The sequence below is a fragment of the Antedon mediterranea genome, chromosome 11, assembly GCF_964355755.1.
Source record: "Antedon mediterranea chromosome 11, ecAntMedi1.1, whole genome shotgun sequence".
Classification (NCBI taxonomy): domain Eukaryota; kingdom Metazoa; phylum Echinodermata; class Crinoidea; order Comatulida; family Antedonidae; genus Antedon; species Antedon mediterranea.
The window spans coordinates 19,838,995-19,855,841 of record NC_092680.1 but is presented as its reverse complement, the minus strand read 5'-3'; the positions used below and the strand labels follow the sequence as shown (position 1 = coordinate 19,855,841).

Sequence of the window (16,847 nt, the reverse complement as noted above, 5' to 3'; positions counted from 1 at the left end):
ACAGAAAAAAACGAAGTCTGAAGGATATTAAGTAAATCAACCAAAACACTCGATTCTGCAGCAGTCACTCACTGGCTATATCGAAATTCATCTAGATATGAATCTTACGGTATTACGTACTTCTAGTGCATGTTATCCTTTTTACTATTTTCTTATTATAGAGACATTACATTACTTAACACAAACCAATTATAAAAAACACATTTTAAAATGTGTTCATTTGTGACCAAATTTTATGTCTCAGACTATTTCTAATGATACATTTATTTGAAAATTAGTTAATTACAATTTCATACTATTTGTTATTTCCACGTTTTCTAACTTAATTTTGGTAAATTTCTTTGGTAATATGCGCGCATGGAGTTTTGAAAAAAATACATTATGAAAAATACATGTCATTATTATGATCATTCTAAAAACAGGTCAACCATAGTGCATTATTACAGCATAGCAGTGCTAAAAAGATCACTTCCTAATCTTTCTGCATCTTTCTGTAATTATTCTAAGTGCCTGAGTCTGTTTTGTTTTGTTTTATAATGTTTACTGAGTTCATGTCTTGATATTCCAAGTAATGGACGATATCGTGTTAGGACTTTTCACTTTAATTAGGTCATCATCGTCGTCATCACATTAGCATAATAGCGTAAATGTAGAAACATTGAATCATATCATATGATGACGTTTATTTCATTTTTAAGTATGTATTATAATTTCTAATCACTATCAAATAATAACATACAGTGCTTCCATATCAAAGGTTGTGTGTATGTATAATTTCTTTGTAATTTTGGCGCGGGTTGCTTTCCATACGTTTGCGAATTAAAGCATGATTGAAGTGATTATATTGTAATATAATAACAACGCTATGTTAAAAACACACTTTTTACAATGCTGTTTGTAACGAAAATATACTTTATTAAAATAATCATATCTAATAAATTCATAATATTCACATGAACAGCTTCGAGTAAAAAGTGCGTACGCTGAAAAAAAAAACATTCGCAGAAGGAGTGAAAACGAGAGGTCGCTAATAAGAGACTCAAGCTCTGTCTACACTGGTTTGACAAAGAAGTGTGATGTGCCCAAATATGGTAGTGATATGCCAAAATAAGGTAGTGATATGTGATCATCGTGTCCACACTGTATATAAGCACATCATTTTTTTTTTGTCATATACCGTTCAGTTTGATAGTGAAGACAGAGCTTTAGACAGCATAAAGCACAACTTAAGCATGTCTACTAACGTCGATTTATCGACAACGTTACGTTGACACTCACTTATTTGAGAACATATATAATGACAACTAGAGTAATAAAGCTAATTAGTCTCCTTGTAATGGTCATTACATGATGTTAGTTAATGTTAATATTTTTGCTTCATCATCTATATTAGAAATAAAAATATAAAACCTTGTTTTTTGCTCTTAAAGCTTGTTTTTCATTAGGACTCATTGTAAGTACGCACACGCAACGCAACTAAGTTAACAAATCACAAAATAATTCGAATGAGATCCGGCCATCTCGTGCGATGATCAAATCAAATTACTTACGTTGCGCTTAATACGTCCTTGTGTTGTGTTCTAGTGGGAACCAAGCTTTAAGCACGACTTTTGACATTTACAATTTTGTTTCATTAATCGATACGAATACCATTATACCTTGATCGCTACTATCAACTGGAAAATACCATTGCCATAGTGATGACGTCATTTATTATATATAAATCACATAATCGTTAATTGAATGATTTATTAAATAATTGCCTAATTCGCTGGCAACTGTTAAAAATATTGAAATGTATAGAGAGGCTAAAGTAACAAAAGTAGGTCTTTTATACTTGAAATATGTGAAGGATTGTACATTCTAATGCAAAAAAAACGATTGACATACATAAAACGAGGTGGAGCACCAGTTCTATTTCGACGATGGTACGTAAATTAATACAATAAATTAAACATAATAATAATTGATCCATTTTATCCCATTTTTTTTAAATGATTTACTAGGGCCTATACGTATTGACTATAATACATTGAATAATATAGATTTTTTAAATTCAACATTTATAAACATCAACATAGTATGTAGGCCCTTTACAAATAATAAACCAAAAAAAGTGTCATTTTGGCGAGCGATTGAAAAAACTACTAAGATCCTAAAAACTTTACAAAAATACAATTTAATGAATTAAATGACATATTTTAATATCGTGAGTGTTGTCTTGGATGCTCAATGAAGAGATAGTATAATACAAGAGAGTATATATTATATTAGGCTATAGGCCTAGATAATAGATACACATAATATGTATTTTTATTTTTATTTTTTTATTTTTTATTTTATTCAATCAACTACAACAATACCAATAAAACATACAATGTTACGTCATTTGTTTATTTGTTTTGCTTACCGTTTCACCAAAATAATATCAACAAAGCAACAAATGTTCATTTTGTAGCTACTCTACTGAAACAGAATATCTTTAAGATTAGAACCAGAGTGTATTGGCCTTTAAAAGTACCATGACCAGAATAATTGCCACATCATTCGCACTATGTTGAGATCAAATCAGTTAGACACAATAACATACAACGATGGCCTAGTACTACGGTCCAACTAGCAGCTGAACACCCTAAAGACATAGCCCTTGTGACGTATAACTTGTATAGCCCTTAGGTATGTTAGGGGGAAAAAGTCACCCCTTATCCTAAGGCACGGAGATGTAACTGTACAAATACGTTGTAACAACATAAAAGACACGCAGTTAGTATTTAGGCAGATGGAGAAGAATCATGGAAGTAAGATTGTATTGGCATTTGTAGTAATTCAATTACTAGGCCTAGGCCCGCCCTGTACATTGAGTATAACAACAAAAATGTAAGGTAGCTGGTGAAATTTATTCTATGTTGCCCCCTTGTATTATCACTGAGCTAGCTGAGAATTTAACACGATTCCCTCACAAACACACAATCACATAAACATAATCATATGTCATGGAAACAGGTAATTCGTTTAGGATCATATTAAGAGTAAAAACTACTTTTTAATTTTCAACAATGGGGAAAAATACAAGGTTTTTGTATTGAAATGGAATATTCGATAATGGGTGTTTTTTTAAAAGCAATGACGCCATTTTTGATGTTGTAATTTCAATTCTATTCAAATGTAATTCTTTTTGTTTCTGATAAAATTATAACAATAATAGTATTAATGGTATTAACATAGGAAGGAGCTAGAAAAAGTTCAAATATTGTTCTAGAAAATTAAACCAAGATTCAATCAATTTGGAAGCACGGACAATTTTTACTATTTTTTAATTGATTTTGGTTACTGCTACAAATATTTGTTGCTCCCTTAACATCTGATTGAATTGATAACTTTGGTGGGTAAGTGCAGTCGGTCATTAGGTTGCCTACTCACAGCATGTCGGATATTGATATATTAAAGATATATATACATAGTATGCCTACATTGTTTAAGACGGTATAAAGTATACTACAATTCAATTCAACTTTTATTTCAGACAATTGTTCATATGGTATAATACATTACAAAAAAAAAAGATGAAGGAAAGAGGACCAAAACTTGTATCTATTTGGTATATAATGCCTCTCTCCAAAATTTGTAGTACATGTTTGAATCCATTAACAAATATTTTATATATACAAATTAACATTCTGTTTTCGCTTTTCATTATTCTTGTAAGAAATCGGTAAGTCGAAATCCTCAAATATTCATAAAATGATGGAATATTATTTTCCACAAACAAATTCCTCGCACTAACAAATCTGGGTTGTCATAACAACATCCGGAAAGCATCATATAACAAACAAACTTTAAGTCGTTTGATATCTTTTTTAAAATGATTAGACCATAAAGGAGAACAGTACATGTTAATACAATATGATCTAAACAAAAAACATTTGATTGATTTAGAGCAGTATGATCATTTCCTACATAAAACATTACATCTAATACATAGAGATCTATATTGGCGTTTTATTATGATCACTATTTAAATACAAAATTAAGAATTGTTTGTAATTGGTTCTTGTGGACCTTTTCGATGTTCTTTTGTCTTGTTTTTATGTATTCCAGTCTGTAAATGGCGGGCTTCCCGCTGTTGATTGTGAATTGAAATAAATATAAAAAATAGATAACATAAAAATACACCGACGTATGATCAATGTCGATAGGAATAGGAACAGTCACAAAAATTAATGACAATGGTATTATGCAATAATTAATTAATTAAGGAAGGTCTCGGTGGAACACACAAACCTTAACTTTAACGGATGATGTCGTCGTTTCACCGAAAGCGCCCTAATGATAATATAATTAATATTAGTATTGTTACGTTTTCTTAAGGCATGGACAGACGCTACTTTAGCGTGGAACGAGTCTGACTATGGGGGTATCAGTTCTATTCGACTACCACCCTCTATGATTTGGACACCAGATATTCTACTATATAACTGGTAAGTATACAGAACTTGCAAGACAAAACGGAGTGTCTATCTTGTTTTAGGGCTGACGATGTTAGACAGAAGCGCGACGCGACAAAAGTTGAAGCGTTCTATCAACTTCAAAAAAGTCGCATATCTTATCGTTTTGTCGCGCTACAATATCATTTCATCCAATGTTTTTTTGCGTCGCTTATCACAACATGTCACGTGATGTAGCGTTGATGTGAGCCGACATTTAGTGTTATTGAAGATAGGTTTCTTAAACTACAGTGTGATGTAGAAAGCATACATCATTGCTTATCTTATAAACTGATATGACAATCATAAGAAATGGAATATTATATGAAGCAAGGTTACAAAATCTTCCTATCACTATAAAATGCCAAGCATGTGATCAAGAACCTAAACGTACAAGGCAATTACAGTGCATATTAATCATTATCTATTCCATCATTTGTAGACATGAATTACTGGATATTATCTACCGGTATATGAAAAATGTGCTTATTTGTTCCGATATGACACTGTCAGTGCTAAAGCATTAATTTCCAAAGTGGTTCAGTAGAGAAACATTTACAATATAATAATAATTAAAAACTAACAAAGTAATTTACATTAGTACACAAACATTTACAAAACAATAACTATTTACAAAACATACAGTTTATAAAAAAAAAATTGAAGGAATTCAATGTAAAAGATACTTATACTTAATCAGTAATATTTTAGATTGAGTTTTTAAAAGTTAAAAGATTTATAATTTGTCAGTTTGTTCCATAATTTGGTAAATTAATTGAGAAATGTGTAAACACTTGAAATGATATTAACAAAAAGATAAAATGTAGTAAGAATCTTTGAATAGTCTTCTGTTAATACACAAAATAATAAAATATGAGCCTGATGAGAAACAAGGCCAACAGCCATAAGTCGCGTGCTCTCAGAAAAAAATGAACTTTCAAAAAGTAATGTACATCAAAACAGTTCAAAAAGTACAGAAAAGCGATAAAACGCATAGTGATACCGGACCGACAGACAGACCTACAGACCGACCGACCGACCGACATAGTGAACTATTGAGTCGCGTTTTTGAGAAAAAACACAAATTTTAAGATTGTAACCCCAAACTATAATCTGTTAACAAGAAAAGTGGTAACATGCCATCTTAGAATTCAAATTGTTGATAAGTCTATAATTACGAAAGTGAATTCACACTTGAAAAACATAAGACGACATGGAACGTATAATATGGTTTGTAGCATAATGTGCAATATTCCCATATTATTCTGTTTACTTGTAATTTACTTAACTATAACATTAAACTTGTTTGAAAGAAAACTGGCATTTGACAGATAATTTGTATAGTACAATATATCGTAATTATATTGTCGTTCGATTCTGTATTGTAATGTGTTATTGTAGCCTAAATTTCGCTTGCAATGTTATTTCATACACGGCTTCCTTAACGAGATTCTACAAATCCTTCAATAACCGCTGAAATCGCTCTAGAAGAAAGCCACGTGGTCGCCATGGTACACATTATTGCTCAAATTACGCGAGCAATTTCCATTTACCCTAGTACCAAATGTATGTTTATAATATTTATGTTGTTACCACTTAATCTATTCTGATGTAACCGAATGTATAGACTAAAGATAATCACTTATTTTACCCCATTAAGAGGTCATAAAAATAATGCATGTAATGATAATGATGATGCCTTTTCATATGCTTATTGCTACCATACAGTCCACAAATTATAATAATAATACTTTGATTGGTGTGAATGTCTTATCAAAACTCTACCACCAGTCCGAAAAATATTTTTAAAATACTTTGAGAATGAGGATATCCAAACTCTACCACTGTCCGAAAATTATCATAAAAATACTTTGATGAGAATGAGTATATCAAAACTCTACCACAAGTGAGAAAATTATTATAGGCCTAATAATACTTTGATGACGAGGATATCAAACTTTACCACCAGTCCAAAAGTTATTATAGTAATACTTTGATGACAAAGATATCAAAACTCTACCACCAGTCCGAAGATTATTATAATAATACTTTGATAAAAATGAGGATATAAAAACTCTACCACAAGTCCGAAAATTATGATTATAATACTGTACTCTGATTACGAGATATACGAGATATCAAACTCTACCCATCAGTTCGAAAATTATATAATAATATTCGTTAATATTATAGCTTATTGCACAATGCTTCTAAGCGCTTCACATTATTACCCCGGTCATTTTTTTGGATCAAACATGTATGGAAACATACTCATATAAAGCAGCTAGCAATCAACGCAAAGTTGTCTTGATCAAACCGGGTACTCATAATACCGCAATACACCTGGGTGGTTAAAGGCAAAGTAAAATATCTTGTAAAGTATACAAGCAATGCGGCGAGAGTTGGATTCGATATTTGTGTTATATAGGCCTACTCTGATTTATGTGAATGGAAGTATATCTCCCATGTTGATAATTATAAACTTTAATTTACATTTGCTTATCGTTTGTTTATTTGTTTGATTGAAATATATTTTATATAAAAAACTAATATTATTATTCTTTTAGTGCAAACGAAAACTTTGATTCCACTTATCATTCTAATGTGGTCGTGGGGTCATCGGGTAGTTGCGAGTGGATCCCACCAGGTATCTTTAAGAGTGCTTGTTCAATTGATGTTACAAACTTCCCTTGGGACGACCAGGTGTGCACGCTAAAGTTCGGATCCTGGACCTATGATGGAGGGCGTATCAATCTCACAAAACTGACGGAAGAGGGCGATATAAGTACATTCAAACCAAACGGAGAGTGGCATCTCAAGGGTAATACACAGTATACATTTATCAATATTGCAGCTCATCAGTAAAGAAATAAAAGTTCACGAGGATGGGGACAATTGCCGTGATAAATGTATTACAGAGTTTTCAATTTGCGACAACCTATGACCTCGGAAGTAGTTACGTCATCATGATAGATCGTGATGACTACTTTTTCGATTCCTCAAAGTTTGAGTAAATTCTAGATCCACACGCCGATCACTGCTGACACAATTGGAAACATGACATGACGTAGGCCTACTATAATAATAACGATAAGTTAGTAGGCCTACCGTAATATATCATTATCATGGACGATATTTATAACGGCATAATAAGCATTGTCATGATGACCACGTGATCATAATTATAAAGGATATGACGACCATGAAATGATAACAACTATTACTAATTTTTTAGGTGTTGACGTGTTGAGAAATGTGGTTTACTACCCATGTTGTGATGACCCATTTATCGATATAACGTTCGTAATAAAACTCAAGCGTAAGACACTGTATTATGCCATGAATCTAGTGATGCCTTGCATACTCATCTCAAGTTTGATGTTGCTTGTATTCACCCTCCCACCAGACACTGGAGAAAAATTATCATTTGGTGAGTTTTCCAATAAGCTCATCGATATATCTCGCTGAAGAAATAGTCGCTGGGACACTTTAATTTACATTAACTAAGCCTATAGGTACACTACACTAGCAATTATTTTACCAAAAGTTTGTAGGCCTAAACTTCGAGTTTTCCACAGTATAGAGGTTCTTTAAAGTCCAGTCTACACTGGCTACTTTTGTTTGCAAGTTTGTCAAGAGAAGTTTGCTAGTGTAAACCGGTTGACAAAATACAGACATTAAGTTTGCAGAGTAAACTAAATTGCAAACTCCGATTTTGCAAACTCAAAAATATTGGTTTACTATTATAGTATAGACCATGAGGAAAAAATTATTATAAAATTATTTTTTCCTTCATGTATAGACTATAAAACTTTAATTGTGTCTATCTTCAGAATTATATGGCAACAACAAAGACTTATTAGATTCGTTAATTGCAGCTGAGTTTTCTTAAATTTCTCAGCATAGTCTATATTTTCAAACTAAACTATGTAGACACAAGGACATATTTTGCATTTACTTACTTACTACTTACATTTACTCAAGAAAACATTTGATTGCATCTTCCTTTTATTTTAAACTTGATTAATATTCTTTTATTATTATTAATATGACGCATTACTAATACCTTTTTTAAATCGATTATTTATCTTAGCTGTCACAATTCTGCTGTCATTAACCGTTTTTATGATGATATTTACGGAAAGTCTACCGCCAACATCGGACGCATCACCTATGCTATGTACGTATAAGTAATTGTATTAGTTAGCCTAATTATTTTTAAAGTTTAATAATGAAATTACGTCAGAGCAGAGAAAAATAACTGATCAAGTAACTTAACTCCCTGGCGTTACGTCTTGTATTGATAATATTATAAAAATTATCAAGCTACTATACCGTTGTTTATTAAATAATTTTACAATTTTTAGAATGATCATTAATATCGAAATTATACCTTAAAATACGCCAATTAATTAAGGTCAAGCATTTTGTCAATCTTCACCAAGATAATTTGCAATTATTGCTGGGTTGCAAAGTATTTGGTAATTTTACTAAAATAATAATTTCAAATTTATTTCATATTTCAGCAAATTATTTCAGCGCCATGTTGTTAATGGTTGCTATGGCAGTACTACTGACAATGACGATACTGAACTTCCATCATCGTAACCCAGATACACACACAATGGGGCCAACGGTACGCTTAATAAGAACAAGTTTATATACAAAATCAGCTTACTACAACAACAATTACATACTATTTAAATGTGTTTTCCGGATTAATACACCAAAACACAACATTTATTTCTATTTATAAATATTTCCTATAAAATATTTCCGTGGGCAATCTTTCGAGATATGTTTTGGCTTTCCTCTTCAATTATAGTTAATTTTTGTTTTTGAATTAAGAGCAAACCGTATATAAGATTTAGATTTCAAAAATGTATTTCCAAGATATGCTTATAATGATTTATTCTTGTTTTCTTTTTCAGACGAAAAAAATATGTCTTGATTGGCTTCCATGGTTTCTGCGCATGAGCAGACCTGGCCATATTTTTAAAGGACCCTTCAAGAAAGGTAACCTTAGTAATCAGGAAATGGAAATCGAGATGCTCGACCAGTCACCTGGTTACAGGAGGAAGATGGCCGCTACCGCTGGTTATCAGAATAATGGACGCACACCACTGACGCTACACCAACAAGGCTCTGCGGGTGTGATTGGAGTCAGATATGCAAGCTACCACGAGAATCAAGATGGGCTTATGGATAAGACGATTATTGGTCGCGACAATCATGGAATACCTCAAAGTAGAGAAAAAATGGACAATGTGCTAGATGAACTCCACTTTATGACAGAGCGATTTAAGAAAATTGACGAAGATGAAGAGGTAGTGGGAGATTGGAAGTATGCTGCGATGGTATTAGATCGTTTTGGACTGGTGTTCTTTAGTATCTACTTGATTATTGCGACCATAGTCATTCTTAACACAGCCCCTAATTTCAGAAAAGATGTACTCGGGATGAGCGCATAAGCATTCTTTAGTGTTCGTCATCGAAAACGAAGAATTGCCCTTTGAGGATGAAACAGTTTTTGTAGAAAAGTTACAAAAACTATTTTTCGACATCTTAGTGAAATTGATTTATTTACCGAGACGGTCTTAACCTTTCTAAGTTCGTCAGAAAATAGTAAATAAATAAATTTCACTGAGTTGATACTTTTACGTAGAATTTTAGGAAAGAATGTTACGTGGATGCAGTGACTTTTTTCAACTCCACTTTCGGATCCTTTGGGTCAACATTTGCCGTTTGTGCGTCAAATTGGACAAAATTTCTTTTTTTTTTTATTGGAATTCTTGAGTCTTACTTCATAGTAGTCTATAAAATGTTCAGATAAGCATAAGCTATTTCAGTAACCAAGCATGCTGTGACGTAGATGAAGTATTAGAGCACAAACGTCACGACCATTATGGCGTCTTGTTTATTCTATTTAACACGGTGTTCCTTATCTTAAACTATTTACTTCTTGGTTAGCGATCTAGTGTAGCGGCGCTAATGTCTTTCTGGTACATGCTTCGTGGCATTTATAACGACGCTATTTTGGTGTTCGGACGCGGTTGTTTGGTGTTCGGACGCGTTTGTTTGGCAAGTGGTAACATTTTAGAAAGTCTCTGGAGCTTTTATGTACATACATTATGTAAAAGAAAAAGTTCTTCGTGTTCTGTTGAGTACGCAAAGTAAAAGGTAATGTAGCGCTATATAGTTATTAGTTAATATTCTTTATCTTCACTTACTTCTTCTTCTTCACTTTTTCAATTCTTCTTTTACTTCTTCTTCACTTTCTTTTTCGCTTGAGACGGATTCCTCCTCATAATTTTTTGACTTATCATTTTTGGATTCATCAGTTTCAATTTCCTCACTACTTGATAATTCTTCTTCATCTTCCTATCAATAAAATCATCCATGCTGTTTTCTACTTCATCTTCTAAATCTGATTCATCGGCCGTTTGCTTTCCTTCAAATTCAGTTTCATCCATTTTTTCTCTTTTTCCTCTATATATTTTTTTTTTAGAAAACTAGAATTCTTTAATAAACTCTGAATAAAAGTGTCTGAAAGAAAATCAATATTGATGATGTAATATACAATAATTATAACAGCATAGCCTAATTAATGTAACTTTGAGTTGAACTACAGTATCTAATACTACTAATAGCACTCCACTACAAAAACCATGATAATTTATAAAATATAATAAATATTATACAAGACTACATTGAGATTCATCTTTTAGTTTTAAGACGTGTTTCTGCAGAGCCTTATCTTGGTCGTCTATATCTAATGCTTTTAAATAACATTCCAAGGCTCTACTGCTTTTACCCGCCTTTTCTTGATTTCTGCCCACTTTGACCAATTACATAGGGTCAAATTCTTTATCTTCACTTACTTCTTCTTCTTCACTTTTTTCTTCTTTTTCTTCTTCTTCACTTTCTTCTTCGCTTGAGACGGATTCCTCCTCATCATTTTTTGACTTATCATTTTTGGACTCATCAGTTTCAATTTCCTCACTACTTGATAATTCTTCTTCATCTTCCTCGTCATCATCAATAAAATCATCCATGCTGTCTTCTGAAATTACAGTACACTATATTTCATTTGTTTTCTTAATATAAAATAACAACTAGATATGAGATACACTAGAGTAAAGCATAACAACAACAAAACAAATTTAGCTATAGAAAAACATTTTTATCAATCTTGAATATCTAAAAATAATAGCAGTGGAATAATTCTCTTTTTTTTCTTTATTTTATAGATTTTTTAATTTAATCTTTATAAGTTAATCAAAACCTATTTCAAAACGCGTTTTTCCTGATTTTTATATAGGCCTATTCAAGTTCTTTGTTTTTATTATCCTTACAATTTGATTGCTAAATTAGGTACCTATACAAAGTACTCTCACAGAATTGTGCTGTAGAAATTCATCGTTTCCTCGGAAATAAGTGCTAAAATATATAGTCTTAATTTAAATAAGTAAACTATAAATATACTACAAAAATAATTTTTAATTCTAGTCGTATTAGATAGTGCAAATAGGTTTTTTTGTAGTTTCGTACAATCACTTTGAAAGAAATATGCAAAATAAGTGTAATTGATTGGAAATTACTCTAGTTACGGAGAGTGCACACTTTTGGTATATTAAATAGACTTGTGTATAGCTTAGCGAATAATAATAATAATAATACCAAGATGCATGTGATTTTGTTGTTGTAATCATTAAATTCAAGTGAACAATAAAGGCAGGCTAATTTCTTGCAAACTATTTGATTGTCATTTCTTCATTTCATAGTTAATAGTTTATCCATCCTGTAATTGGCGAGTTTGTGCTCAATGTTGGATTCGTATGAAATGTGCATAATAATAATAACATTCGAAACTATTCTTTTTTCTTCTGTTTTCCCTTTTTTACTTTAAAATTTGTCCCTTTAATTTTTTTTCTCGTTCCTTTTTGTTACTTTTCTTTGTTTCTATGAATGGATTATTGTATCAGCTTCAATAAAGCATCGACACTTTAACATTGCAAACACCAATTTGTTTTTATTAACATTTTTTTTCTTGAAATTGTTTTTCTATATTTTACAGTAAGACTTACTGTATACATAACGTTGTAGTAACACCAAAACTGTATATTATTATATAATATATTATTATATTAGTATTATTATTAATATAATAGGCCTAATTCAATAAATTAATTACTAATTTTAATCTTGTTGAAGTTCAGATTTTAAATGAATTTGCATTAAATACAAATTTAAAGTGATTTATGCATTTTCGAAACTCAAATCCAGTAATATTAAAATTTAAAATGTTAAAATTCACATCATCACATCTTCAAGAATACCAGTGAATGTTGGGATATCTTTAATATGTGGAACAAACTCTACATCCTCCCGACAGATATCGCTGTCTGAAAATAAATATAAAACATGATAAGGGAGTTAATTAGACCATTTTAACTATTACAAAATGCAGTAATTAACATAAATAGGCCTACCATTACAAATTGCATTTTACAGTATTTTTACTTTTGCACTGTCTTATGTGCCATGGCCTACGAAGATTGAAAAGTAAAGTTTTCAATAATCCGTTTACCAGCTTTAGGCCTAATTTGATCAGATAAAAGTTAAAAAAAACACACAAATACGTACCAGTAATCCTGACAATTTTGCTCCAGGAAAAATTTCTAAAAACATATTATCAAATTAAAATTATTTTGGCCATTATCATGGGTTCAGTTCGCCCATCCCGTTTCCAATAAGAATATACAATACAATATACTATTGGACAAGTTTACCACACAATAATAACCACCCTGTATTTCAAACTATTAGGCCTACTTTTGTAGAAGAATAAGACGTCAAATGTTGGGGACATTACTTGAACCATGGACCTCTATAACTTGACCGACTCACCTTTCCCTGAAAGTGTATGACTCGACGGGGTTTCTCATTTCATTCAAAGCTATGATTAAATAACAAAAAAAACTTATTTATTACGAAGAAAATGTGAAAATGGAGTCTAGGGAGATTATATTATTTTCTTTTACAGTAAGCTATATAAAATATAATAGAAAATATAATGAGCGGGGGAAAGACCACTAAGGCATAGCTAACTAATTATTTACAAAAATTGCACAAAAAACGTGTATGGCTTTCTACTTAAAAGGACGAAAACAAAAATTATCATTGGCTAACCTTCTGGTGGATGCAAGATATATAAGCTAAGTGCAATCTTATGAGCATCGCCAACTTGTAAACAAGCATCAATATATCCTGCCATCACGACTGTAAGTCCGTCACCATAAGCACGTGATTTAAAGATACTTTAAGAAACACACATTTTAAATACTGTTAAAAAATAATTTTAGTATTGCTATTCAGTATGTTAAACTACGGTGGTACTGTACCTGTGTCTAGTCTTTAACATCATTTATTCACGCCTTTATGCCCGAACACCTTCCCACCCCCAAACCCCTTACCCACTCCAATTTAAGAATCCCTTTATCTGGCCACTTTAATTTAATAACAATAACATAAAACAAACTCCGACAAAAGTGAGGCAAGTCTATATTTGAACTTTATTTGTACATCTGCGATCAAATGATAAAACCCTGGGTACTGTAGCCTATTGTATATAAAAAGAAAGGGGCGAAATGACTGGATACTCTGTATGTTATTAGTTACCGTATGGTATCCTTCGCCTTTGGATCATTACTGAATATGAACAATGCAGTGGATAAATCAACAACTACAGTTCCGCCATGTTCAACTGTAAAAAAAATGGTACGCTATTTAGTATTCATTCATTTCATTTTAATTTTATTTCGGAAACGAACCTTCATAGTTACAAAATCAGTGAGTAGGCCTATTAAACAGGGAGCTGCATAATTGTAATAATTATAACATATTCACAGCATTGGATATTAATATCATACATTTTAATTTGCCTTGAATGTAAATCAGATTTGATTTTAGAAGAGTGCAGAGTTGTCGCAAAATCATCCAATAATTGTTACAAACTATATTGTTTATGAATATTGGCTAATCAACACTTTGTTACATAGGCCTGGTCACAGTAAAAATGTTGTATTATTATACCCCAAAGTTGTTTATATTGTGCATCACAACTGCTTGAGAACCAGGCAGGAATAGTATCAAATATCCCAGACATCTGAGGTTCTGAAATAGTATAAAGTAATGTAGGTCTATGCGAACGGTAAAATTGCTAACAAAAAATGTCAACGCATTTATTTATCATTACGTTTTTTTTTTATTATAAGAAAACCCATAATTTGTTTTGTTGAAAAAGTAATAGGCCCTAGGCCTATATATAGGCTAGGCCTAATAAATACGGAAAAGGTATTATTAAAATGTACTAAAATAGTGCTGGCTTACTCATAGGTTCATAGATGCTCTAGCCTAGGCCTATTATATAGGCCTATGGCCTAATTATTAAACTACTAGCTACTACTAACTAGGCCTAGCTAGATTATGGACAGTACTAGGCCTATCCTAGTTAATAATCCTAGGCCTAGGCTATGGGCCTAGGCCTAGGTAGGCTAGGCCTAGGCCTAGGCCTTAGTTAGTTTAGGCCTAACATAACTACACTTGTTGAGAGGCAGGCTAGTGGACCTATGCCAGCCTAGCACATGCCTACGATGACCTAAATGATACCGGTTTCGTATGCTTAGAACTGTAAATATAAAATAAATAAATATATAAATTTATATTCTAGGTTCTAGCTAGGCCTAGGTACATGAGATTGCCCTGCCTAGTCACATTGCACAGTACTTGATTTTAAAGATACCGCGGTGAGGAGGTATATTTGGCGTGCGTAAATGTAGCAGAACCATAGCGTAATAATCATTTATTTTAACAGCTTGAGTAGTCCTAATTATAATGGTATCAACCACCAACACAGTGAAACAAACGCGCCTTTTGAGAAATAGCTTATATTTTTAATCGGAATTTGAATATGTTTACAATCCATAAAACAATACGATAATTATGATAATGTTAAAAATTTCAAATATTTTGATTTGAACTTAATTTTCTGACATAGGGTCGCGGGCGGGCGTTCCTATAAATTGAGGGCGCTAAAGATAACATTTATCAGATCGAATTCTATGTTGGCACAAAAAAAAAGTGTGCTCTCCCTGCCTCAGCACTAAGGCCCTGCCATAGCCTTTTGGGTACGGTCGTTTCCACCACATTATCATCAGATGCATTGCTAGTGCTGTCTCATGATGTGTGGTGGAAAGGAGGACGTATAATGCTGTGAGGACAAACCCAATAGCCCGCATAGCTTTAACTCTATTCCACCAGCGTGGGGTTCAAACCCACGACATTCATGTTATCAACACGACGCTGCTCAGTCGATTAAGCTAACCAGTAATTTTGATTACAAATTAGTTAATACAAGCTTTTTTTCTTCTAGATGACGGTCATGAATATGCATTACGACGACACGATGAATTAATAATAGTACAGTAATAAGCTCGTCAATAGACAATTATCAGCTATTCAGTCATGTCGCGTGTGGCCGCCGTAGCGGGGGTATAATTGATCTATTTTGACTACTTTCAGCTCTCCAATCACTAAATAGTGTTTTTCTTTTAAAAATAATGGAAAATGTTGCCATCCACCTTCTGTATTTTTGGGTTCATTTTTAAGCCAATTAAGCATTTTTTAGAAATGTTAGCTTTTTAACACATCATAAAAATGCACATATTAGTCTCAAATCGTAGAAAAGAATTCAACGTAGATTAAAATGAAAATGAATGAAAATATGCATATTTATTTTGAGGCAACGAACTAGTATTAACTAGTTAGCCATAGGCCTAAACAAGATGACCGTTTTAGCTCAGTCGACTGATTTATTTGTGGTGGAGGGCAGTGCTTAAAATAACTTCTGGAATGGTGGTATCCATAAACGTAGTCTCACGTTAGAATTCAAAGCATTAACCAAGCGTAAGTATTATTAGAAGGAAATTACTATAGACAAATCAAAAGAGGAAAATATTTAAGGTCAATTTTTAAAATTATACCAAGACTCTAGGAGATTGGACACTTTTATTTTTGTTATATTTTTGTTCAAGATAAACAAATATCACTAGGCCTAAACGAAATTTTGGAAGGAAAATATTTAAGACAATAAAAAAATGATACCAAACTCTTGGAGACTACTACTACTACTTTATTTTTTTCTATATTTTTTCCAAGATAAAGAACTCACTATAGAACCATAGAATATCTCTATGATAGAACTAAACGAAATTATTGAAAGAAAATCAAAACCTCCTCATAAAAGTTAAATTTTATCCTATCTTGCGAAGGAAGACAATTGTCAACAATGTTACATTGTTG

General features: G+C 32.0%; 2 protein-coding genes across 8 annotated transcripts in view; one reads left to right on the top strand and one right to left on the bottom strand.

Moving 5' to 3' along the window:
* The window catches only part of LOC140062428 (neuronal acetylcholine receptor subunit alpha-7-like), a 28,411-nt gene extending 17,608 nt beyond the window's left edge, over positions 1-10,803 (top strand). For both annotated transcript variants that reach the window (XM_072108641.1, XM_072108642.1), the window contains 6 exons: positions 4,369-4,478; positions 7,052-7,305; positions 7,720-7,914; positions 8,578-8,664; positions 9,011-9,120; positions 9,416-10,803. In XM_072108641.1, the coding sequence (XP_071964742.1) occupies positions 4,369-4,478; positions 7,052-7,305; positions 7,720-7,914; positions 8,578-8,664; positions 9,011-9,120; positions 9,416-9,955 (1,296 nt within the window). In that variant the 3' untranslated portion in view covers positions 9,956-10,803. The remainder of the gene's footprint in view (positions 1-4,368; positions 4,479-7,051; positions 7,306-7,719; positions 7,915-8,577; positions 8,665-9,010; positions 9,121-9,415) is intronic.
* A 1,551-nt stretch (positions 10,804-12,354) lies between these two features.
* On the bottom strand, positions 12,355-15,407 carry LOC140062431 (telomere repeats-binding bouquet formation protein 2-like). 6 transcript variants are annotated; one of them, XM_072108646.1, is made up of 7 exons: positions 15,273-15,407; positions 14,580-14,660; positions 14,166-14,250; positions 13,677-13,804; positions 13,395-13,443; positions 13,131-13,165; positions 12,355-12,889 (listed from the first exon to the last, which is right to left on the bottom strand). In XM_072108646.1, exons 1-7 carry the CDS (start codon positions 15,346-15,348, stop codon positions 12,798-12,800), a joined length of 546 nt encoding a protein of 181 aa, XP_071964747.1. In that variant the 5' UTR covers positions 15,349-15,407; the 3' UTR covers positions 12,355-12,797. The 6 variants fall into 6 exon arrangements, with proteins under 6 accessions (XP_071964747.1, XP_071964748.1, XP_071964749.1 ...); XM_072108647.1 differs by lacking the exon at positions 15,273-15,407 and adding an exon at positions 15,169-15,260; XM_072108648.1 differs by lacking the exon at positions 15,273-15,407 and adding an exon at positions 15,238-15,250.
* Between the last annotated feature and the right edge of the window lie 1,440 nt (positions 15,408-16,847).